The sequence below is a fragment of the Prunus mume genome, linkage group LG7 (genome assembly GCF_029339155.1).
Source record: "Prunus mume cultivar Tortuosa linkage group LG7, ASM2933915v1, whole genome shotgun sequence".
Classification (NCBI taxonomy): Eukaryota; Viridiplantae; Streptophyta; class Magnoliopsida; order Rosales; family Rosaceae; genus Prunus; species Prunus mume.
Genome location: NC_142704.1, coordinates 14,061,204 through 14,087,085, shown reverse-complemented (window position 1 = coordinate 14,087,085; position 25,882 = coordinate 14,061,204). Strand labels below are relative to the sequence as shown.

General features: G+C 36.1%; 1 protein-coding gene and 1 pseudogene across 1 annotated transcript; one reads left to right on the top strand and one right to left on the bottom strand.

The window, feature by feature from the left end:
• Positions 1-7,812: 7,812 nt before the first annotated feature.
• Positions 7,813-11,976, bottom strand: LOC107880403 (uncharacterized; annotated as a pseudogene).
• An 8,891-nt stretch (positions 11,977-20,867) lies between these two features.
• IWS1 (Transcription elongation factor (TFIIS) family protein) lies at positions 20,868-25,499 on the top strand. The gene is given in 12 exon segments (XM_089041850.1): positions 20,868-21,022; positions 21,099-21,456; positions 21,458-21,511; positions 22,040-22,156; positions 22,405-22,625; positions 22,748-22,877; positions 22,964-23,026; positions 23,147-23,224; positions 23,513-23,604; positions 23,754-23,819; positions 23,950-24,103; positions 25,253-25,499. Coding segments are annotated over 12 exon segments (1,452 nt in total). The 5' UTR covers positions 20,868-21,002; the 3' UTR covers positions 25,352-25,499.
• Positions 25,500-25,882: the final 383 nt, after the last annotated feature.

Here is a 25,882-nt window from a genome sequence, read left to right as displayed (position 1 = left end):
AACTTCAGTTTAGTTCAGAGAAATAGTCGTACAAAGTGAGATTTCTCTCGTTACAAATTTGGTTCAGCATAAGCCAAATCAAGCAGAGTCCTGGCTTTTACAAATATGAAAACCTCAACAAATTTATGGAAAGCCCGATTAAGCGAACATGTACTACAGTGCAATTCTAGCTCAGTAATCATCAAATCCAGCCACTTCTTCCCTTCCAAACAAGAGGTTCCAATTTTGCCCGTTCAAAAAACCTTCCAAGGCTTGAACGTTTGTATCGATTATACAGTTGAAACTTGACAGTTGAAGGTGTTGATAGTCCAATCCGGATAGACATGCCCAATCCAAACGATCGAAGCATCCGCTCAGGCAGAAATTGAAGTCCAACGCTCTTTCTGTTCTTTTTTAGAATTGGTATTTCCTTTTGAGTTTTGTAAAGGCATCTGCCTAAAAACATTTCACTTTCTTATCATTCATTCTGGCTAGAACTACAGTCTTGTATCTGTGAAAAATTATGAACTCCTCACCAGTCTAAGGCAAAAAAAAACTTACTGGGAGATATTCCTCACCCAAATTCACAATCGCTTGTTTAGAAATCAGTAACTTGGGTTTTTACTGCTAGCAATGGCACGCTCATACACAAAAGAAACTTGACTTGTTGACCACAAATGGTTTTCAAGACAATGGGGAACTTTACCCTACCATTACAGGAACAAATCTAAAACAGGTGAACATGCACAACATTAGGGATGTTTCCCTTAAGCCTCTTGCTGATGAATTTGGAGATCGTGATCTGCTCCGTGAAGTGGCCCGTGTGCGATCTAGTTCACCTGTTGAGAGGTATCAACTCTGCTTGCATCCAATCCCTCCAATTCCAGCAACATTGCTTGTAAGTAGTCTTCTCCAACTAAATTATGTGGTTGGGCAATTCTGATGGACTAAACTGCGATTTCTATGGGCAGAATTGCGTCTTGTCCATAGGTTAGGGCATATGGAGTCATGCCAGTTGCTTCTCTTTTTGAAGTTCTATAGGCCCACAAGGTTGAGACAGTTTTTCATGTCATTACCTTGGATTTTCCTCAAGCATTTTTATGATAATGTTGATAATCACTTTGTTGCTCGATTCTGCATGTCCATTAGCTTGGGCATAATAAGGAGTGGATTGAAGTAGTTTGAACTTGAATGCTTCTGTCATATCTAGCATTTCTCTAGATATGAAGGAAGTTCCCCTATCAATGGTGATTAATTCTGGTATGCCAAACCTTTGCACAATCTGTTCTTCTATGAATGTAATGATCTCTTGAGATGTGGTGGATTTGACTGGCTTGGCTTCTACCCATTTGGTGAAATAATATGTAGCCACTATGATAAAACAATGTTGTTTGCTACTGCTGGATAGATTTTGCCAATGAGGTCCATTGCCCATCCTCTGAATGGCCATGGCTTGACGACTGGATTCATGAAGACTAAGGGAGCCTGCTGGATTGGACCATGTCTTTGACAAGCTTTACATCCCTTGGAATATTCTATGCAGTCCTTCATAATGGTAGGCCAGAAGTAACCGTGCCTCCTAATCAACCAACACATCTTCCTTCTGCCTTGATGTGCTCCACAAATTCCTTCATGGACTTCTCCCATGACTTTCATGTATTCTTCTTTCCCTAGGCATCTTAAGAGCAACTCATCTTTGGTTTTCCAAACCAACTCTTCATTCCACATGACATAATTTAAAGCCATGATTCTTATCCTTTTCTCAAATGGAAGGGCTGGATATTGTAGATAATTTATCAGGGGCAATCTCCAGTCCTTCTCACTCATCATGGCAAAATTGACATCTATCTCTATCCCTCTAGTCAGAACCGATGACAAACTTTTCTTTCCTACCTTGATGATTCTCTGTACACAGTCTTCAGGTATTTGTACTCATGTTGCTATCTGGGCCATCTCATTGGCTACAAGGTTTTCTTCCCTTGGAATATGTTCCCAAGTGGCTTCCTTGAATTCTGCCAGGAGATTTCTGTTTTAATACTAGCATGGAATCTCCTAGAATTTCCACAGACTGAACTCCTAATTTTACCAGCATTTTAAAGCCTATGATCGAAGCCTCGTATTATGCTATGTTGTTGGTGCACTAGAAGTCTAGCTAGAATGAATAATAGTGTTTGATTCCTAGTGGATCTTCTAAAACAATTCAGGTCCCAGATGCTAAATCGGTTTTAGATCCTTCAAAGTACAACTTCCAGAGGGTAAGATGGACTGAATAAATGGGATTATTGAGATAGGTGTGAGCTCTAGTCAGCAAATTTGGATTAGCTAATGTCTATGGAATCCATATTCTCAATTTCTTCTCCTAGATGATATGCCAGGAAATCTACAACAACCTATCCTTTGATGGACTTTTGAGGAACGTATCTAAATGCAAATTCTAACAGGGCCAGAGTCCATTTACCAATTCTTCTCCTCAACATTGGTCTTGTCAACATATACTTGATTAAATCTGTTCTAGGAATGATGTAGATGGTAAAAGGTTGCATGTAAAGTATGAGCTTTATAGCAGTAAAGTATAAAGCCAAACAAAGTCTTTCAATTGTAGAATATTTCTTTTCTACCTCTGTTAGAGTTTTGCTTAGGTAAAAGACTGCATGTTCCTTCCCTTCCTTGTTATCTTGAACTAAAAGACTCTCAATGGATACTTCTGATGCAGAAACATATAATTTGGGTGGTTTGCCTCTCTTTGGTGGGGGTAGAATTGGCAGATTTGCGAGGTAGTGTTTGATTTCCTCAAAAGCCTTGCTGGTGTTGTTTTTCCCATTTAGATGTCTGTTCTTGCTTTAATCTTAACAAGGAGGAGAAATGCTGGATTTTTTCAGCAAAATTGGATATGAATCTTCTTAGAAAGTTGGTCTTTCCTAGGAGACTCTATAATTCTTTCTTGTTCTGAGGTGGCAAGGCTTCCATGATAGATTTTTCTTTGTTCTTGTCGATTTCTATTCTTCTTTGGTGGATCAAGAAACCTAAGAAATTGTCAGCTTGAAACCCAAAAACGCACTTCTTGGGATTCATTTTCAACTTGTGTTGTCTTATTCTTAGGAATACATTTTTTAGATTTGATACATGATCTCCTTTTTCTGGAGTTTAATCACCACATCATCTATGTATACTTCTAGAGAATGACCTATCATGTCATGGAAAATAGAATTCATTACTCTTTGATAAGTGGCTCCTGCATTTCTCAAGCCAAAAGGCATTACAGTGTATTCAAAAGCGCCTATATGCCCTGGACACATGAAGGCTGTCTTGTGGATGTCTTCTTCGGCCACCATTATCTGATTGTATCCTGCATTGCCATCCATGAATGATAGCATTTGGTTATGAGCAGCTCTATCCACCAGCATGTACGCCATAGGCATAGGGTACTGCGTCTTTAGGAGATCTTTCATTCAGATTTACATAGTCCACGGCAGACTACATTGCCTATTTTCTTTTAAGAACTGTACAATATTGAACAACCAATCAGCATAAATGGTTGGCCTAATAAAACCTGCTTTAACCAGTCTTTCTATCTTTTCTTTCACTTTCATTCTGTCTCCATAGACATCCTTCTTGGCCTCGCTTAACTAGCAGGTATCCTTTTATTGACAAATTGTGCTCCACCAGTCCTCTATCTAGTCCAGGCATTTCATGGTAGTGCCATGCGAAACAGTCTTTGAAATCATGCAAAAGTGTAATGATTTCATCCTCCAATGGCTCTTCTAGTAATGTGCTGATGAAAGTAGTTCTAGGATCCTCTTCTGTTCCTAGGTTTATTTCTTGAAAATAATCCTCCAGTTCTAGCAGGGAATCATATAGTGCTGTTGGTGCAAATTCCAATTCTTCCTCTTGCAAATTTCCTTCCCGTTCTTCTATGCTCTCATGCATGAATTCTGCCATGTTAATGGTCGAACTATGGATAGAAAGCTTCATTTCTTCCCAATATACCAACAATCTATTTGTAATAGATCGGATTGTTGCAGCTCGATCCCTTTCTTGCTGGTTTGAGCTAAACATCAGATTTCTAAAGGTTGAGTTTCTTGCAAGGCCTATTCCAGTCATCTAGAGAATTGGCAGGACCTTCTTCAATGAGTTTCTGGGTCGTGACATCATAAGGACGGCCATTCTGGCTGACTCCGAAGAAAGTAAAAGGACCAAGGTCATCATGATAATACCTGGCCTCAAAACATAATGTAGATGGCATGAATGGCTGTAGGCCGGCCTCCACTATTTTCATAAAATCCTCTTCATGCCAGAGGGCCAACTATTGGTGTAGAGTGGAAGGAACACATAGACTCTAGTGGATCCAATCTCTGCCAAGCAGTGTATTGTAAGTGGTAAAAGTGGTGTTTACCACGAAAAAGGCAATCTTCAAGTTCCTACTATGACATCCACGTTTAGTATTCCATGAGTCTTAGTCATGCCCCAGTGAAGTTGGTAACTATTAAGCTTGTTGGAATTAGATCTTCTATGTTCTTCCCATTTTAACCAACAATCTGTGGGGCAGAAGATTAATGAATGCACCTCCATCTACCATTACTTTGGAGATAGGAACATCTCAAAGTTTGCAATTATGAACAAAGGTCTGAGATGATTGGTCATTTCCTTGGTGGGTTTGGAAAAGCACAGCTATTCTGGGCCAATTTCATGGCAGTTCTGCTGTTTTGGTAGTTGATATTCGTTGTCCTGGCGCTTCTTCCATTTTTGCCAGCCTGTACTCGAAAGTTTCTTAGGAGAGTACATCTCCTTCCAAAGTGTTCTCTTGTATTTCTGTTGCCTTGAACTTTTCTGGCAAGATAAACACCATATTAATGCCTAGATCACCTTGTAACAGGCTTTCTAATTCTGCACCGAAAGCCTTATTTTCTTTATCTAGTTCTCCATCGTACTCTATCTGTTCTTCTTCAAATTCCTCTGTCCAATCTTCCTTCATAGCTGTCTCCAGGAGTCTAGTCAAATCGTCTGCAGATGGTTCATAATCCAACTGTTCCTCTTCGTATTCTTCAGTCCAATCTTACGAAAGCAGATCCAAATCGATCTTGTGATTGTGAAGGTTCCTACTGTTCTTCCGAGGATGGAACTTGGTGGATAGGTGACTTATTTGAAACTTTTGTTTCTGACAGCTCCTGTGGTTGGTATGTTGCCTGTTTGGATTAGAAACTTGCTTTTGACTTTTTCTCATTTCTGGCAGAATTGACCTCTTGAAGTACCTGCGTGTCATCCTTGTTCTTGAGGAATGTGCAATATTGCCTCTGGATTCTCCTCTTTTGTGTTCTGGTTAGCTCCAAAGTTAGCCTGCCACTTTTTCCAACAGAATACCATTTGTCTTCTATGATAGTTGCCAATAGCTTATCATTTCTGGGAATTTTAATTGGTATTTCCTTTTTGGCTACTCAATCACCTTTACGATCTGGGCGAGGGTTGAATGTTCCTCCTCTGCTATGTCATTTGGATGGGGCGGGATCGAGCTCTGGCGTATAACGTTCCAATTCTATCAAAACTTTAGTTGTAGGATGTCTTTGTTCATCTAGAGTTATCTCAACTCACTTTCGCATTTGCACCTCGCATGTAACTACCCAGCTAAGATAGTTGCCTTTGATTTCGATTTGCCTCCTTTGGTATCGTTCTATTTATCTTGGGGCCGACTTACGCTACCCGCTTGTCTTTCTCCTATTACGGCGGTTTAAGTTAACTATGTTAACTTGAGATTGGGAAAAGTCAGTAGTTCTTGTGGGAGGCTTCTCCTAGTTTCACCTTTACGTATGACATATCTTAAAATAACCCAACTATTGGTGGAGTGGTTCCAAGAGTTGTGCCATATGCAATACTGTCTGCTTTTGAGTTCCTCTGGTTTGGGCAACCTGTGAGGTGTCTCTATTGCCATTTGGAGAAGCATCTCGTCAAATAAAGCGTCAACCTTGGTAAAATCGAAAGAATAGACCTTGTCCTGTGTTGGTTTGTTTGGAATAAATCCTCCTGTGAATGGTGGTGGCTTAGGATGTTTTAATTTTGCCATTTCTGCCACTGCAACTTCCCTTTCTTCCGAACTTTCTATGCCTTTTTCTGTCTCGACTTCAACCAAATGTACTGAGGAAAATGGTGTCTTGTAATATGTGCCTTTTGAGGAGTTTCTTTTTGTTGTTCTTCCCGAGCGATTCCTCATATTTAGATGTCTTATGCCCATTCTGCGCCAGTCTCTGAATAGAATCTCATCGAATCTCTTTCTTAAAGAAATCTTGAGGGCAGTTTAAGCCATTTGAATGAAGTGTCTTTCTTCCATAGGAATTCAGCATTTCATTTTGAGCTTTCTGAACTCAGTTATGAAGTCTTGAGCGGGCTCATCTTTACTCGCTTGAGCTGCAAGATCAGCTGATGGTGACTTCTAGCTGAATCCTAAAACAGTAGTCAAGGAAAGAGTTTTCCATCTATTCCCATGTTTGGATGGAATTAACTGGTAGGTTAGTGTACTAGGTGAAGGCTTGTCTAGAGAGAGAATTTCAAAAAGCCAGCTTTAGTGACGACTATTCTCTATGGCTATGCACTAAACAGAGAATTTGCCTATGTGTTTAACTGATGACGCATGGGTGTCTTCTCCATTGAACAAAGTGAAGTTTGGTACCTTAAACCCTGGGGATAGAGGCATCTAATCAATATAAGCTAGATATGGCTTCCTTTAGGTGAGTCTTTCTCCTCTTCTAGCTTCAGGCTCCATTATTTCTCTGATCATTCTCTGTAATGCCCCCATGCCATTCTGTAGTGCTCCTATTGTTGGCAAAATGGTTGATTCCCCCTTTGCCTCTCCTGCCTCTTGTTAGTGGAGGAAATGGATTTGGGTTCATCCTTCTAGGTTTATAGGGCAATACAGCTGGTTGCTCAAGCAAAAGTGCTACTAGCTGATCTTGTGGGACCACAAGTCGTGGAATAGGTGGAAGTTCTGGCTGGTTCTAGGGCACCTGAACTTGTGTAAGGCCCTTTAGAGGAACTGGGGCTTAATGTTCTTGATCGGGGAAGGCTCTTTCTCTTTGTCCAGCATAGATTTCTCCTTGTCATGCCAATCCTAGTGGAGGTCCAAAATAGAGGTCTAGCTACTGGACCACAACATCTGGTTTGAAATTCAGCAATAACCTCACGATCCTTCCTGAAATGCATGTTGACTTGCCACTGCACCATGGCTGTCATGTTATTTAGAGTATCCTGGCTCCTTTGTGTTGCACCCTCTTGTAGGAGTACAACATCCTATATCTAGCTCATCCTTCTAGAACCAGATTTGGAACGTCTACTTCTAGTGCTACCATGGCTGAATGCCTAGCGTCACTCTCCTCTGATTCATGTCTTTGCTAGAAAGCTACTTGATTTCTTTCCATGCATTGATTCTGGCTAGTGCTTCCAATATTCATACACCAAGAGATGTCTCCTATTAGCATGTATACTGAGAAGTCCCACTGGGCGTGCCAAATTGTTCACCGTTTTGATTTTAATCCTATGATGGTAGGATAAAGTTCCTCATTGGCTTGACAACCATTGGCAGTCAACAAGTCAACTTTCTTTTGTGCGTGAGCGTGCCACTACTAGCAGTTTAAAACCCTAGTAGACTTCTAAAAAATAGATAACTTGCACCCTAAGTTACTGACTTTTAAACAAGTAATTGTGAATTTGGGTAAGGAATATCTCCCAAGTAACAGTGAGGTTTAAGGGAAGTCCAATCAGAAATGTCGAATTTTTTTTTTTTTTTCAAGTGAACAAAAATTTATAAACTAATATACAACAGATGGACAAAGGGAAGTCCAATCAATCCTAGTAAACAAGTTCGTTCAAAGAAACTGTCTCATCTTCTGGAACACATCTCCCCAAGTAAGGTTTAAGTCGTTGGCCATTAACCTTAAAAATATTTTCATTCGTGGGATCCTCAACTTCAACAGTCTCATATGGGAAAACTCTTTTAACAATGAAAGGCCCTGTCCATTTAGTTCTTAATTTTCCAGGAAACAAATGAAGTCTAGAATTATACAAAAGAACAAGTTGAGAAGGCCCAAAATTTTTCCTCAAAATATTTTTATCTTGAAAAACTTTGGTAAGTTCTTTGTAAATTCGTGAGTTCTCATATGCAGCATTCCTGACTTCCTCAAGTTCATTCAATAGGAGTTTTATCAAGGTCCCTGCATCTCCAAGACTAAAGTTAAACAATTTGATAGCCCAATATGCTTTATGTTCTAATTCAACATGTAAATGACAAGGTTTACCATAAACTAGTCTGTATGGGGACATACCAAGAGGTGATTTGTATGCAGTACGGTATGCCCACAAAGCAGCAGTTAGTCTCAATGACCAATCCTTCCAGGTTGGATTCACCATCTTTTACAAAATTTGTTTGATTTCCCTGTTTGCAAGTTCTGCTTGGCCATTTATCTGTGGATGGTATGGAGTGGAAATCTTATGGGTTATCCCATATATTTTGTCTGTGGATGGTATGGTCGGTTGCAAAAATGTGATCCTCCATCACTAATGATCGCTCTAAGAGTACCAAACCTGGACAATACATTTTCTTTCAAAAATTTCAAAACAGTTTTATGATCATTCTTCAGACATGATATGGCCTCAATCCATTTTGAAACATAATCCACAGCAACAAGGATGTATAAGTAACCAAAAGATGGAGGAAAATGACTCATAAAATCAATGCCCCAACAGTCAAAAAATCCAATAATTAAAATTGGGTTAAGAGGCATCATATTACGTCGAGTAATTTTTCCCAACTTTTGACAACTTGGACAAGTCTTGCAAAATTCATGCACATCTTTGAAAAGTCTAGGCCAATAAAAACCACATTGAAGAATTTTGGCCGAAGTCTTTTTGGAAGAAAAGTGACCTCCACAAGCCTCAGAATGACAAAAATATATGACACTAAATATTTTATCATCAGGAACACATCTACGGATTATCTGGTCGGGACAATATTTGAAGAGATACGGGTCATCCCAAAAGAATTTTCTCACCTCAACCATAAATTTCTTTTTCTCTTGTGAGGTCCAATGAGGTGGGATAAGACCTATAGCAAGAAAATTCACAATGTTAGCAAACCATGGTAATTTAGAAACATCAAACAATTATTCATCAGGAAATGAATCTTTTATGGGCAAATATTCAGAAGGCTCCTCAAAAGATATCCTAGAAAGATGGTCTGCAACAACATTCTCCACTCCTTTTTTGTTCTTGATTGTAAGATCAAATTTTTGGAGAAGCAAAATCCATCTAATCAATCGTGATTTGGCTTCCTTCTTTGTCAATAAATACTTCAAGCCCGAATGATCTGTAAAAACAACAATTTGTGAGCCCGAAATATATTACCTAAACTTTTTCAGTGCAAAAACTACAGCAAGCAATCTTTTTCAGTTGTAGTGTAATTTTTCTGTGCACTATTCAAAGTTCTGCTTGCGTAGCAGATAACAACAGGCTTCTTGTCTTTTCTTTGGCCTAGCACTATCCCAATAGCACCATCACTAGCATCACACATTATTTCAAATGACATGGACCAATCTGGGGGTTGCATTACAGGAGTTGATGTTAGCATTTTAATCAATTTCTCAAATGCTTCTTGACATGCATAATTCCAATCAAATTTTGCATCTTTCTCCAAGAGATTATTCAATGGCCTTGCAATTGCACTAAAATTTTGTATGAATCTCCGGTAAAAACCTGTATGTCCTAAAAAAGATCTAATATCTTTAACAGTTTTAGGAATAGGCAAATTAGCAATTGAATCAATATTTGACTTATCCACTTCAATTCCATTGTGAGAAACAATGTGTCCAAGTACTATGCCAAATGTGACCATGAATTAACATTTCTCCCAGTTAAGCACCAAATTTTTCTCTTTACACGTGATAAGAACATTTTCCAAGTTAGATAAACAATTAGAAAATGAATCACCAAACACAGTAATATCATACATGAAAACTTCTAAATATTTTTCTACCATGTCACTAAATATGCTTATCATGCAATGTTGGAATGTAGCTGGTGCATTGCAAAGACCAAAATGCATTTTTCTAAAAGCGAAAGTTCCAAATGGGCAAGTGAAAGTTTTTTTTCTTGATCTTCTAATGAAATCTCAATTTGATAATATCCTGAATAACCATTTAAAAAACAATAATACATATACCCTGCAACTCTTTCCAAAATTTGGTCAAGAAATGGTAAAGGAAAATGATCCTTTCTTGTGAGTGAGTTCAATTTACGATAATCAATACACATTCTCCATCCAGTAGTGACCCTAGTTAGTACCATTTCTCCATTATCATTTTCAACTACTGTGACTCCTGATTTTTTAGGAATAACCATGTGTAGGACTCACCCATTTGCTATCACAAATTGGATATATGATACCTGCATCCCAAAGTTTAAGTACTTCTTTTTGTACAATTTCGTTCATTGTTGGGTTAAGTCTACGTTGAGCCTACCTAACTAGTTTAGCATTTTCTTCAAGAAAAATTTGGTGTGTGCAAACCAAAGGACTAATACCTTTAATATCAAATAAAGTCCATTCAATAGCAGTCCTATGATCTTTCAAAACTTTAAGTAACATACCTTCATGCAAAAGCTCTAGTTTAGAAGATATTACCACAAGATAGGTCTCATCTTCTCCTAGAAAAGCATATTTAAGTCCAGTAGGAAGAGGCTTCAATTTACACTTTGGGGCTCCTTCTCTTGATGATTTTGTCTCATCACTCACAGTTGACAGCTCCTCATATTTTGGTACCCAACCATTATGTTCTTGTACCTGCGCAAAATCTAACAAAGAACAAAGATATTGTACTTCAAAATCTTGTGCAAAATTACAATCCCCATTTACTAAACAAATTTGCAATGGATCAGAAGAAAAACAAGAATTAAAGCAGTTTTGAACAATTGTCTCGATCATGTAAACTTCTTTGTCGACATCTTCATTGTTTGCAAGTTGCTTGCATATGTTGAATATGTTGAGCTTCAATGTCATGTTCCCAAATGATAGTTGCATAAGTCCATTCCTGCAATTTATATGAGCATTAGATGTAGCAAGAAATGGTCTTCCAAGAATAACAGGAATTTGAGAATTAGAATGCACAACTAGTTCAGTATCCAAAACTATAAAATCAACTGGAAAATAAAATTTGTCTACTTGAACCAGCACATCTACCACCATACCTCTTGGGATTTTAACTGAACGATCAACCAATTGCAATGTTATTGAGGTGGGTTTTAATTCGCCAAAACCCAATTGCTTATAAACCGAGTATGGCAACAAATTAACACTAGCACCCAAATCCAATAAATCTTGTTCAATGATAAAATTTTCAATAATACAAGAAATTGTGGGACAACCGGGATCTTTGTACTTGGGTGGAGTATTAGTTTGAAGAATTGCACTTACATTTTTAGTTAAAAATGCGGTCTTATCAACATTGTGTTTTCTTTTGATAGTGCATAAATCCTTTAAAATTTTTGAATATTAAGGAATTTGTTTTATAGCATCCAAAAGAGGTATATTGATTTTCACTTGTTTAAAAACCTTCAAAATTTCAGGATTTTGATTTTTCTTTACAGCCTTAAGTGCTTGTGGGAATGGAGCAGGAAAAGGCACTTAACAATTTCAGAATCATTATTTTCTTTTTCATTATTTTTGGATTTTTCTGAATTCTTTTTATTTTCAATTGTTACTAAATCATCTTTCCCAATTATTTTTCCACTACGAAGAGTAGTGACAGCCTTCACATATTCATGCTTATTTTCATTCAAAGAAGAAGAAGAATGGGTAGTTACCTCTAACTGTGGATGTGGATTAGGTTGGACTTGAAAAGGAAATTTACCATTTTCTTGAATTGATAGTGAAGAAGTGAGTTTGGAAAGAGTGCTCTTAATCTCACCAATGTCTTGTGCATTCTTTTGATTTGTGGCAATTTGGCTTTGTATGAATTGCTTCATAACATCTTCAAATTTGATGACGATGATTGTCCTTCCACTTGTGGAGAATAATAAAAAGAATTAGATTTTTGTTGGGCACATTATTATAGTATTATTTCTCCAACTGAAATTTGGAAGGTTTCTCCATCTGGATTATAAGTTTCAGAAAAAGTGGATGGTTTTTTAAATTGATTCATAAAGTTTGCTTGATCATGCAACATTTCTCTGAAAGCTGGAAATGTTGGACACTCTTTTGTTACATGTCCATGACCCCGCAAACTTCACAAATCTTAAAAATTTCTTGACTTGCAATTGAATTAACTTTTTGATGCAATTTTGATTTTAGAGTTTCAACTTCCCCAACCATTGTTGCCAATTGAGCTTTGAGACTATCTTCCTCCTTAAGGTGATAAGTACCACCGCTAGAAGGATTAATAGAAGATTTTGTTTATTGGGAATTAGGCTCAAATGCGTTGGGAGTGCTCCAAATTTGAGATTTCTCTGCAATTTCATCAAGAAAATCAAAAGCATTTTCAAGATCTTTATACATAAAATTTCCATTGCACATCATCTCAATAAATTGTCGATCTTTAGGTGTTAAGCCATCATAAAAATGACTTACCACCCTCCATTTTCAAAATCATGGTGAAGGACATAACATTAACAAATATTTAAATCTTTCCCAAAGAAAATGTGGTCATTTGTCTTTTCAAAGAATTTGTCTTTTGAATTGGGAAAAATTTCTTGAAAAATTCAGTTTGCATTTCAAGTCATGTTCCAATTGTTCTTGGCCTTAAAGAATAAAGCCAAGTTTTTGCTTTATCTTTTAGTGAAAATGGAAAAAGTTTTAGCAAAACTGTATCAAGCCTACACCCTTGTGTTGGAAAAGTTCCACAAACTTCTTCAAACTCACGCACATGTGAATAGGATTTTCATATTCCATTCCATGAAAAGTTGGTAAAATTGGTATCATACCCGGTTTAAAATTAAAAGTTTGACCATTTAACGGAAAAATGATGCAAGATGGCAAACTTGTACAAGCAAGATGCAAATAATCATGTAATGTCCTAACAAGTGGATTCTCATCACTATGAACACTACGATTCTCATCATTATGAACACTATGATTATCTTCATCATTTTGGGGGCCTTCCAATGCATTATTATTATTATTATTATTATTCTCAGCCATTTGTGATGAAATTGGTCAAATTGAGGTTTATTTACAAATCTACCAAACTGATCACGATATCTCATAAACAAAATAAAGAAGCAACAAATAAATAAATAAAAACTAAACTAATTTTATTTAAAAAAATATATATAAAAAAAACTAAGACAAAAGCAACCAAAAAAAACACCAAAAAAAAAACAAAATGAAAAATTGAGTTTGATAAGCCTTACCGAATTAGCTTTGGAAACTAAAACTGCAAACCTTAACAATTAATTTCCTTGTGATACTTTTCGTTTCACCTCTCCCCAACAACGGTGCCAAAAACTTGTTGTGTCTACCCAAGTGCAAGTAGTCACACGTAGTAATAATCTTGGAAGTCCAAGTATCGTATCCTCAAGGAGCAGGTAGGCAAAATAGTCTGCACATAAAAAAATAATTAAATGTACCACAATAAAGGTGACAAGCAAAATGGAAAAGTAATTTAATTTGATTGTTGTGGAAATTGAGTTTAAAAATGAAATATCAATAATGGAAATGCTAAGGCATCAATGTTCAATTCTTTAAACAAAATATGTTTCATGCTCTTTAATCCAAATTATAATTCGATTAAAAGCATCATTGAGAAACTTTAACTAGAAGATAAATAAATTAAAACCAATTTAATTTTTCAATGTTATCTTTTATTAATGATTGTTCAGAAAATGGAATTGCTTAATATCTACTCTTTTAATTTAAAAGCATGCTAAGTCAGTTCTTAACAATGAGAAAAATATAATTGAACTCATGAAAAGATAATAGCACTTAACATCAATCAAAATAAAAGGATATGAAAATATTGAACAACCAAAAATAAAAGAATTTAGCAATTCATACCATATATTGGATTAAAGAACAATTCACAAACTTACTCAAAAAACATTCTCTCTAGCCTTAGTTAGAGTTCTAGAAACTCATTATAAAGGAAAACATAAACTAAATTTTGAATGAAATGGATAAAGAAATCTGTCGTAGTGGTCCCCTTGCCAAATAAGTTGATAGGTGATTTATAGTATCAATGAGGTGAGTGTGAAGTTAATATATTCGTGGTGGGTAATGAAGGGTTTAAGTGAGGGATTAATTGGATTAAACATGTGTTGATGGCGGAGAGTTAGTGGAAAAGAAATAACGATGAGGTAAGTGGGCTTTAAATGGCTATGAATGACATGAAATAGGCTCTTTAGCTTCAAAGGTTTTGTCTTCTCTTCTCCCTCTTTACTTCTCTTTATAATCACAATAATCCCACAATCAATTCTTTAATAAAATCCGCTAGCAATTCTCTTCACACCTAGCTTGAACTTGGACAAATATATGTCTTCATCTTTTGGCTTTCCAACTTCCTATAGAAGATAAATTCACCTAATAAGTTCACCAAATTAATATAGAAAATTCATAAATCCAGTTGGTGAGAATAAAATGTAACAACAAGTGAAATTATATTTATTAAGCCAAAATTATATCATAAAGTCTTGTGGCTCGAACTAAACCGAAAACAGAGATTCGAATTCTAGCTGATTTGTTTCTTGTGGCTTGATGAGCTTTGGTCACTTCAGTGTTTAAAGGCTTTTGAGATCAATTGATCATTTTGAGTTTGTCAGTTATGACTTTGGGAGTTTTTATCTTGATTGATTTTTTGGATGTCCCTTGATCTGTTCACCTCCTCTCATATTTATAGGAAAAGCTGGAATTATAATCTTTTAAAAATGGGCAGCAAATCTTTAAAAGATCTTTTCTCTTTTCAATGTCATAAAAGAAGGAAGCTATTTATTTTGGCAGAGAAGAGCCATCAACAATCAGCTTTCATAGAGGTCTTTTCCTTGCTTTTCTGAAACAAAGACCAACTCTGTTTGTTCTCTGTTTGTTCCTTGTAAAGAGAAAGAACACAATCTGTCATGATGGTCAGTTTGCTTTTCCTGTTGAACAACTCCCTTGCTCCATACTTATCTCTTGAGAACGTAGTCTGCTTATCTCTTGAAAATGTCACCTGCTTTGGTGCAGAATTTCTCTCGCTCTCTCTCTCTCTCTCTCTCTCTCTCTATATATATATATATATATATATATACATATATAAAGGGATTCTAATCTTCTTCCTTCGGCTGCAAAAATGGAGAAGTCCTCCTGTAAGACCTGCCTTCATTAACTCCCTATCAACTCCTTTGTGATAGTTGAAATTTTTGACTTTTCAATAGTCAAGAAGTCACGTGAGGGCTTCTTGAGAAAAAGATCTGCTGTTTTTGCATTTTTGGGATAGAGACCAAGTGGTGAGATTTTCTTAGAAACTAGGCTTTTATCAAACTGTGTGTATCAATTTTTTAATTGCCAATAATGGTATTTTATTTATTTCATATCATGGCTAATTTTGTAATTTGTTCAAAAAGGTCTGGGCTTCTCCAGTGTCTTGGTTTTTTCCTTCTCCAGTGTCCATGGGTCATGTCATCTTATGCCACTTATCCCTTGAGCCCAATAGCCTTTTGAGCTATTTTGTCTATTTCCTTTTAATTTCATAATTAATCTTTTAATTATAATTTAACTATTAAATTATAATTATAGTCTTACTTAATTGATCTGGTGGAACTATTTGACTTTGGTTAATTGCTCTGGTCAACATGTTGACTTTTGACCGTTGACTTCGACATTTGATTATCAACCATTGACTTGTGTCTCCTCATTTCATTTCTCCTCATTTGTATCTCTAATCACATTCTTTGGGTGTGCAGATCCAATAGGTTCCCTTTAACAAGGTAGTGGGTTGACTCAACTCCTCAGAGGTGATATACGAATTAAATTCCACAATTTAATTCTTCCTATTAATAAAGGCTAATTGAAACATTTTAGGACATCCACAAACCATGGTTGTCACCTAGCAGCAAGTCACGGTTATCTGAGCTAAATGAGACATTATGAAAGAACCTATTGAAATTGGAATGAGTGTGCAATTGATTTATGAAAGAACCTATTGAAATTGGAATGACTACGCAATTGAATCATTCTCTTATGTCAATACTCATTACTCACATTATTAGGTCATGGAATCCGATTGTCAATATCCTAATGTGAATCATTCCTTATATATGATTATCCTGGTAAGATTTGAAGACTTCTTCTTTCAAGTCTTATCCACTACTCTACGCAGAGATTTGACCAATCATATTTTGAAGTATTCTCTCTCCTTTATTAAGAGTAGAGATTTCTTGTTGTACATTCATTTGCTTCCATGACTCTATTGAGAATTCTGATGAGCACCTTTAAGCTATGCCTAATTTAGTATAACTGTATAGTGCCCTCAAAGATTAACAATATAATCACAAAACATCTATGATGCCTCAGGTCTAAGGATTAGTTTGCACCATTGCAATTTATGAGTTCCAACTTGACTTGTGAGTAAAGGCTTCCATGCTGTAACTCATGTGTTGGATCGCATTCAGTGTACTTGTTCTTCTACAAGCACCTACACACATATCGATGTGTCTCCACATTTAATGACTTGAGACCTTGTCATTCCCTACATATAGAGACAATACTGTGTGTATTGGTTCTTTGCAGAATATTGACGCCCAATCAATATTCATATGACTAGGAACATATTCAGGATTTAGGGATGATGAGAAGTCTCCATGTATGCAATCTCATTACATAACTCTCATATCCATTTGTGTATTCCTTGGACTATGATTGTTCTACATATTGAAAAATAATATAGGATGATTTAATGTATAAAACAACCCTTTCTTGGCCATTGATAACATAATATGTCTTTTATCAAAGATGTCCTTAACTCTAACTATTATATAATTAGTTAGCTTTAAGGGCATATTTCTAACAGTTGGGTCCTTGGATTTGTGTTGTCATATAAAACTTATCCTTTGGCCAATTTGACTTTTGGATATTTTGCAATTTTTTTTTAAAATCACATTTAAAGCCCAATCCATTTACTTATGTCAAAGTTAATTTCATAATTCATCCTTAATTATGAATTATGATTTAACTCTTAAATCACTATTATAGTCTTACTAATTCGACTTGGTCAAACTATTCGACTTGGTCAATTTCTTCAATCAACGATGTTGATTTTGACTAGACCTTTGACTTTTGACTCCTAGTTTCTTTTCTCTTCATTTATTTCTCTAATCTCATTTCTTGGTGTGTGATCTGTAAGTTTCTTTTAGTAAGGTAGTGGATAGGCTCAACTTCTCTGTGTTGACTTGTGAATTAAATCTCATCATTTAATTCTTCATACTGATGAAGGTTAATTGAGTTTGATCCTTTCAGGACTTCCATAAATCATGCTTGACGCCTAACAACATGTCAAGGTTGTCCAAACTAAATAGGGTGCATGGAAGAACCTATTCAAATTGGAATGATTGTGCAATTGAAGCATTCTCTTATACAATACTCCTTACTCACATTATTAGATAAAGGAATCTAATGTCAAATACCTTATTGTGAATTTTTTCCTTTATATCAAATCTTATCTTCTATTTTGCGCAAAGATTTGATCAATCATATCTTTGGAGTATTCACTCATCAATCATATCTTTGGAGTATTCACTCTCTAAACTGAGAGTAATGATCCCTTGTCGTACATTCATTTGCCTTGATGACTTTATTGAGAGTCCTAATAAACACCCTTAAGTCATGTCTTCTTAAACACAACAGTATAGTGATCTCAAAGACAAACAATATAGCCACAAAACATCTATAATGTCTCAAGTCTAAGGATTAGTTTGCACCATTGCAATATATGAGTTCTAGTTTGACATGTGAGTAAAAACTTCCATTTTAGAATTCATGTATTTGATCATGTTCAGTGTACTTGTTCTCTTGCAAGTACCTAAATACATATCTTGGTGTCGCCACATTCAATGACTTGAGACCTCGTCAATCTCTATATATAGAGAAAATACTGCGTACTGATCTTAGTAGAATATCATTGCGCAATTGATACTTTTATGACCAGGAACATATTTAGAATCAAGAATCATGATAAGTCTCGATGTACGCAATCTCATTACATAGTTCTCATGTCCATATATATATATATATATATTTCTAAGACTATAATTGTTTTTGTATTTCATAAGATAACATATAATCATGAATTAAAACGAGGGAGATTCACTATTATACCCAATATATGAGTCACAATTATTTTTAAAAAAAAAAAATCCTACATGAAATGGACTTTAGAAACACACCCAAAGTCCATTTACAACATAACAAAAAGGCTTTTAACTTCTTTTAAATTACAAAACAATAATTGATTTCTTAAAACAAACCCAACCCCAAAACCTCATAAAAAAACCCAAAACACTCAATAAGGCATCAAAGTAATTGAATAATAAAAAAATAAATTCAATAGGGCCAGCTTTCATTTTTTGGGTTTTTTTTTTGGTTTGTTTATAGAAATTAAATGGTGTAAGGTTTATCTATATTATTAGTACTAAGAATGGGTATATGATTAAATATCTCTTAAAACAACTGGTCTTACTCATAAATAACTTAGTAAGTCATTATAAAAGATGTCATTAACATTAACTATTACATAAATAATTGGCTTTAAGGGTATATATCTAACAACCATTAGTGTCACAGAAAAACATTGACGACTAAAGATGATAATTTCACAAACCTCAAGAATCATTAATGATAAAAAGTCTAATTATAATTTTTAATGCATATTTCTGATTTAGGAATATAATATAAAAACTAAATAAATTGTATTTCCAATTTCCGCACAAATTAAACATGAAATGATATTTTCTAATTATTTTTCCGGCCTCAACAAATTTAGGATAGGAATCTTCAATTTCCCTTATGATGGGAAATTACGAAAATTGATTTCCTTTCGTGAACCAATGTAAAGTTTGGGAATTTTCTCCCAACCAAAAAATAAAAAGATTATTTACTGTTTCCACCCCCTAAGTTTGGATTTGAGATGGGAGAGAAGAGAGGGGCAGATGGAGAGAGAAGTGAGAAGATAAGAAGCTAAAATGACTAGAATGCACTCGTATTTTAGGAGCTCTATATAAAATTTTAACTCCAGTTATACTCTCCAGTCATACATGTTATAACTCTCTTTTAATTTGTCAATCTCTATTAAAAAATAGTATAAAAAATAGTTAGTATTAACTAGCCTATCCACACACGCTTCCGCACTTACGAGTGGTTTTTTTTAATAAAAATTTTAAATTTAAATTTATTTTAGAATTAAAAAATATAATGGGTAGTTATGTTCTATAAAAATAGGATTCATTATCTGATTATTTATTTATTTTAATTTTTTTAAATATGAAAAAGTGTGAATTTATCATATTATGCTTATTTAATTAATAATTTCATTTCTTAAAGTTTGCATTAACTGATGATATTTTTTGATATTTTAAATGTTTTATCATTCTCTACATTTTGCTTTACATATATAGATTAGAGGTTGAAAATACTCATAAAATGAAGTATCATTAAATTTTAGGGAGACTTTGGAAAAGCCCAAAGGAGAGAGAAATTTTTTAAAAGAAGTCAAAATGGACAAAATTGCCCTTATTTATTTTTGGATTTCCTAAGAGCATGTCTAGCGGATAAGTGAGCCCAAGGCGGGGAAAAAGTTGTTCCAATGACAGCCCGGGGAGGTGTGGGACCCACCAACTCGGGCTTGCCTGAGGTCCAAAATGAGAGTCGACGTCACCGCTTATAAATCGCTCGCTATAATCTTGCCTTATTTATTTATTTTTTTTTGCACGTGGCGTCGCTTGGGCTCTCGATGATTTTTCCTCCTAATCCAACGACATCCAATTTTTGCAATAAAATACTGGAAAAAATTCGAATTAATTTTTAAAAAATACCCAAAATTAATGAATTTCTATAAATACCAGCCAATTTTTTTTTTTAAATTTATCTGAAATTTGAAATTGAAAATTTTATCCGATTATGAGATATAAATAGTATTGACACTAACCCGAAAATCTTAACCGAATTAATTATTGAGGTAAAAAATTGTGAAAAAAAAAAAATGAATAGTAATTGCCATTTACCATGTGGTGAAAGCGAAAATACTATTTGCAAGGCAACTACTATTCACGTGAATAGTGCTTTCCTTACTTTACTAAGGCGAATAGTGGAGTTCTCTAAAGAATCCTTTATATTTATATCTTTGATTTGAAAATTAAAAGATTTTTCTGTTTGTTTTGAAAAAAATTTGGTTTTTTTTAAAAGTGAAAGTTTTTTTTTATGGCTAAACCTTAAATTTACTTAAATTTTAGGAGCCACTGGTCTCTGTCTTGTCTAATATAAGAGCTGCTAGAAGTCCCATATTTTATGAGATGAACAGGGAACATTGTTGGAGTTGTTTTTTTTCCAATTACTCCCTAAATTGTCTGACCGGTGGTTTATGGAGCACAAATAACACAGGACGGAAAGAAGCTCCCATCATCCGCCCAGCCAGCCCCTCTTTTTCTTCTTATTCTCTTTCTCCGTTCATTTCTTCAGCTCCTCCATTGGCACCCGATTGAAGCACCTATCATCCTCTCTGGTCACGCTGATGAGTATGGAACTGATTTGCTCTCTCATCTTTTTCCTATAGTTCCTCAATTTGTCACCGGTCTAGGACATGCTTAAACTGGTGATGGTATTTCTGTTTTAGGGTTACGATTAATGGGTTGTTCAACGATCAATTTCTATGGCTCCTAAATTCATGTTAGGGTTTGTTTTCTGTATTCTTTCTTCAAATTTTTTTCTCAGGGCAACAGGATCAAACGTGCAATTTGGGATTTCTTGAATTCTTGTTGGCGGAAAACGAAACTCGTGATATCTCGCAGTTTGGCATCCTGATCACCACTGCACCATGCCTTTCGAAGACGATCCGTACGCCCTTATCTCGCAAAATTAGGGTTAGGGTTTTCTTCGATTCCGTGCATCTAATCGCCACTATTGGTTTCAGGTACCGCGATGAAGATGGGGAGCCATTGATGGACTACGATGACTTCGGAGCGGGTCGTGACCCATCTCCCGAGCCCCACCAAGATGACGGCCTAGAAGACAACGACGATTTGCGCGATCGAGACCAGTCCCAGACCCCCGTCTACGATGCCGACCCCTCGTCCTTGAAATCCAAGCCAAGGAAGCGGCTAATCAAGAAAAGCCACGTGGGAAAACTGCCTGTGAGCTCTGATTTGGTGGACGATGATGGAGAGGATGGAGATGAGGGCAGTGGGAAGAGGTTGAAGAAGGAGAAGAGGCATAAGGGAGAGAAGAAGGGACCCAAATTTCCAAGGAGATCCTTTTCCGACAAGGCGGCCTACGGATGGTGAGGTCAAGGAGATGTGGGACACCATCGCCGGCGGCGATTCTGAGGTTATCATCAGTATTTTATTTTCCTTCTAGCATTTGGTTTTATTCTGAGGTTACAAATACGGTGGGGTTGTGCGATTTTGTGAGTTGCTCTCGACTGTTAAATGATTGAGTTGAATTGGTCTTCGTTTGCTTTGTTTTAACAATTATGATGTATGCATAGTTTTAAAAAATAGTAAGTGTTATATATATTGAACAGCTTAATTTCTGATATCTACAACAACTTTTGTCTAGAAATATTTAATTGATGTAGTTTTTCTGTCATGGTTTTGCAAGAACAATGGTTTGTAGTGAAAAATGTCTTGGTTCTTGTTATCCCATTTTCTTCTAAAAGATTTTACATTTAAATTGTGCCAACTGCAATTTTTTCAGCGAGAATCTGTTTGTTTGATGATGTTCAGAATCTATAGGTGTTAAATACCCGTGCCTGTTTGATTTTGTTTTCCATAACTATAATGTATTGTCTTACTGATATTCACTTTAGCTTACTTTTGTAACTTACTAATTGTTTTCTCCTGTTCAATTTTATAGGATGATCAAGAGGGTGTCAGGACATTTGATGATGACAACTTTATAGATGACACTGGTGTGCATCCTGCTGACCGGTATGGAAGTGACAATGAACGTTCTCCTAGTCATCATCCTCAGGTTTTTGTTTTCTATCATCCTGAGATCTATATGCTAATGTTATAATGCCACAGCATGAAATTTAAAGGCACAAGATATAGTGGAACTTCGGTTGATAGACAACGTTTCCTGTCTTCAACTTATATCAGATACCACATGTTGATTGCAACTGATGACTCACTAAGCCTGTTTATTGCTTACTACTTTGTCTATATGGTTTCATCATGGCTCAATAGCTTTTCATTTTTTTATTGATTGGATTTTTCTAGGCTGAGGAGGGTGAGGAAGATGATGAAATCAAGGAACTCTTTAAGATGGGTAAGAAAAGGAAGAAGAATGAAAAAAGTCCAGCAGAAATAGCATTGCTGGTTGAGAATGTCATGGCTGAGCTCGAGGTTACAGCTGAAGAGGATGCAGAATTTAATAGACAGGGGAAACCTGCCATTAATAAGCTCAAGAAGTTGCCTCTTCTTACAGAGGTCCTCTCAAAGTAAGCTGGTTGCATGCGATATATCTCTCTCTCTCCCTCTTTCTATCAATTGTAAGAATACTTTTCCTTTTCAAAAAAAAAATTGTGAGAATACTTTCTGATTTTAACTGTGGTCTTTGCAGGAAGCAGCTTCAACAAGAGTTCTTAGATCATGGAGTGCTAACTCTGCTGAAGAATTGGCTTGAACCTCTTCCTGATGGAAGCTTACCAAATATAAATATACGTGCAGCAATTTTGAAGATTTTGACTGATGTATGTACCTTCTTACCCATTTTAGTATGTGGCATTTAGTAATGGTTGTCAACAGTAGAACCTGAAATGTTGCTTCTGTTATGCAGTTCCCCATTGATCTAGAGCAATATGATAGAAGAGAACAACTGAAAAAGAGTGGCCTTGGAAAGGTTAGGATCTTCTTTCTTAGGAAAAAAAAAAAAGGTTATGATCTTACGAGGCTTCAAACAATGGTTATGGATTTCCAATTAATGTGACAACTTGAACTGATCTACTTTGTTCTTGGGCAGGTCATCATGTTTTTGTCAAAATCTGATGAGGAAACAACTTCCAACAGAAAGCTTGCGAAGGAATTGGTTGACAAATGGGTAATTTGTTTTGTTCTCCAGTTCTTGCCTTCCATAGCCATATGGAGTTTTTCTGCCAATTTTTCTTTCATATACAAATACATGCAGATCTTATTCTTCTTAATGATATTTTCATTGAAAAACTCTGGCACTAATCAGATTGAAGAACCCCATTTCCCATTAACCATAGATAAATTTTCCTTGAGATGCTAAATATTTGTTAATCCTAGTTTTAATGCTCACTAAATGGTATTCTTTATGTTTTGTATGCAATCGTGTTGACATCTGGTCTGTTTCACATGACTGCAGAGTCGACCTATATTTAATAAAAGTACAAGGTTTGAGGATATGAGAAACATTGATGATGACAGGGTTCCCTTTAGAAGGCCACCAGTGAAAAAGTACTGTGAGACTTTTTTTTTTTCCTTGTGTGAACAATACCTTATTGCTCCTATGCATGCATGCAAATCCGTGTTGAACTCAATATACGTTTTCTTTAAATCTGGTGCATTTAGTTGTATTAAATTAAATTTTATATTTTATTACACAGGCCAGTGAATAATGGTACAGGAATGGAATCTAGAGATGGTGATCTGGACTTGGATGAATTTTCAAGGTATAATTTGAGGATAGATTAAACATGCTTCTTAATAATCCCAAAGGGTTGAACTTCAATTGCTGCTTATTTGTTCTGGCGCTTTTGTCTAAGGGGCATTTCTTTCATTTTAATTTTGACTTCAATACAGGGAAAGAAAATCCGGCCAATCATCTTCTAGGCAACATGCCTCAAGGCCAGAAGCAACACCAATGGATTTTGTGGTGCGCCCACAATCTAAGATTGATCCTGATGAAATTAGAGCCCGTGCTAAACAAGCGATACAGGATCAGCGCCGTATGAAGGTGGGTTTCTTTTTTGCTACTGGTAAATATATAAGCACAAATTGAAAAACAAAATAAAATATGTCGTAGCTCCTCGGCATCCAAATGGGCATCATTTTTTCCATTTAGTACGATCAACAATCTGAACAAGGTTTCCCTTGTTTGAGAATTTCTTTCAGCTACCTTTAGATCTGTTACTTATACCCTTGCGCAGCTTAGGTTTTTTTCCCCTGTATTGGGCCGTGGGTGTACCTTTACTACTCTGTTAAGTCTACCTCCCATCATCCAACCCACCCAGCCAACCCCCATCCTTCCTCCTCCGACTTAAGCCCTCTCGGATTCAACCAAACCCCACCTCCTCTGCTTCTCTCTCTCTCTCTCTCTCTCTGCCAACCCAAACCCCACGAGCATAAGATTCTAATAAGCACGGAATATCTTGTTGGAAACCCATCTCCCTTCAACTGATGGAAGATGGAAAATGTCAAATTGGTTCGTTTCTTATACTGTTGAGGTTGCTATCAACCTCAAGGTATCTAGTTCAGAGAAGAAATAGGTTGTATTGGAGTTGTTGGAAGTTGGTATGTGTGGTGCAAACATTAACATAATTGTCATCAGATTCATCAAAGGGTGAGGAGCTGGAGTTCGAGTGGGCAAGAGCCGTTTGGGAAGATGCCTTTTGAAACCAACACTGTAGATGAACATCAAATGATTATTGTTTTGTGTTGGGTTGAATGTGGTTTCTGGCAAAACCAAGTCTAATGGACGAAAGCCACATACACATGGAAGATTCAGACTCATTGCAACCCTTTTAAAGCACATAATAGAATTTGGATGAGAGAGAGAGAGAGTGAGAGCAGATGGTGGGATGGGCGGGGGTGGTTTGGTTGGGTTGGATCCGAGAGGGTTTAGGCGGACTGGAGGATGACGGTTGGCTGGGTGGGATGATAAGAGGTGGACTTTAACAGAGATAAGTGCTGTTAAGTGGTTTGCCACATGTCAAAAAACTAAGGGAAATAGGGTGGGCATAGGGCATTTGGTAAGTAACAGGAAAATTGGACTCTACTATTCAATTGTATGCTTCTTGTTGAGGTGCCCTTTTCAAAATCTCCATTGATATAGTATTTAAAGAAACGTTAATATTTTATATATTTGTATTTTTTGTAATGGCAGATGAATAGGAAGTTGCAGCAGTTGAAGGCACCGAAGAAGAAGCAGCTTCAGGCCACAAAACTAAGTGTGGAGGGTCGTGGTATGGTCAAGTACTTGTGATCTTACGGAACATTCAAATATAATGTTGTACTCCACTGGTTTCTCTGGGGCCAATACAATGGCTATTATAGTGAAATTACGTTGGGGCTTCATACTTTAAAATGTCAATAAATATTGAAGTTTTCATTTCGATTTTTGAGACACAAAATTGTTGATCAATCTTTAAAATGCAAAGTTACATTTTGTCTCTTTTCCAAGTTTTCCTTCTCGATAAAACCACATGACCCTTTTAGCCTTTTGATAATCCAATGCCTAAAAAGTGCAGCTGGCTGGTTCCAAATGAAATTTTTATTATTATTTTCATTGAGGTTAATTACCTCTTGGTTCCCTCTAGTTTATGCGCGGTGTCAATCTATTAGCCCATGCTGCAATCGTACTTTTGTTTTGAGGTAGGTTACATTTTAGTCCTCTTTACTATCGTGTAAGGGCATCTCTAGCATGCAAGGGGGCATGTGGCAAGAGACTTGTAATTCAAGTGGTTAATAGCTTTTTCTCTTCTCAGGTTTAGGTTTGATTTCTCCCCTTTTCCAA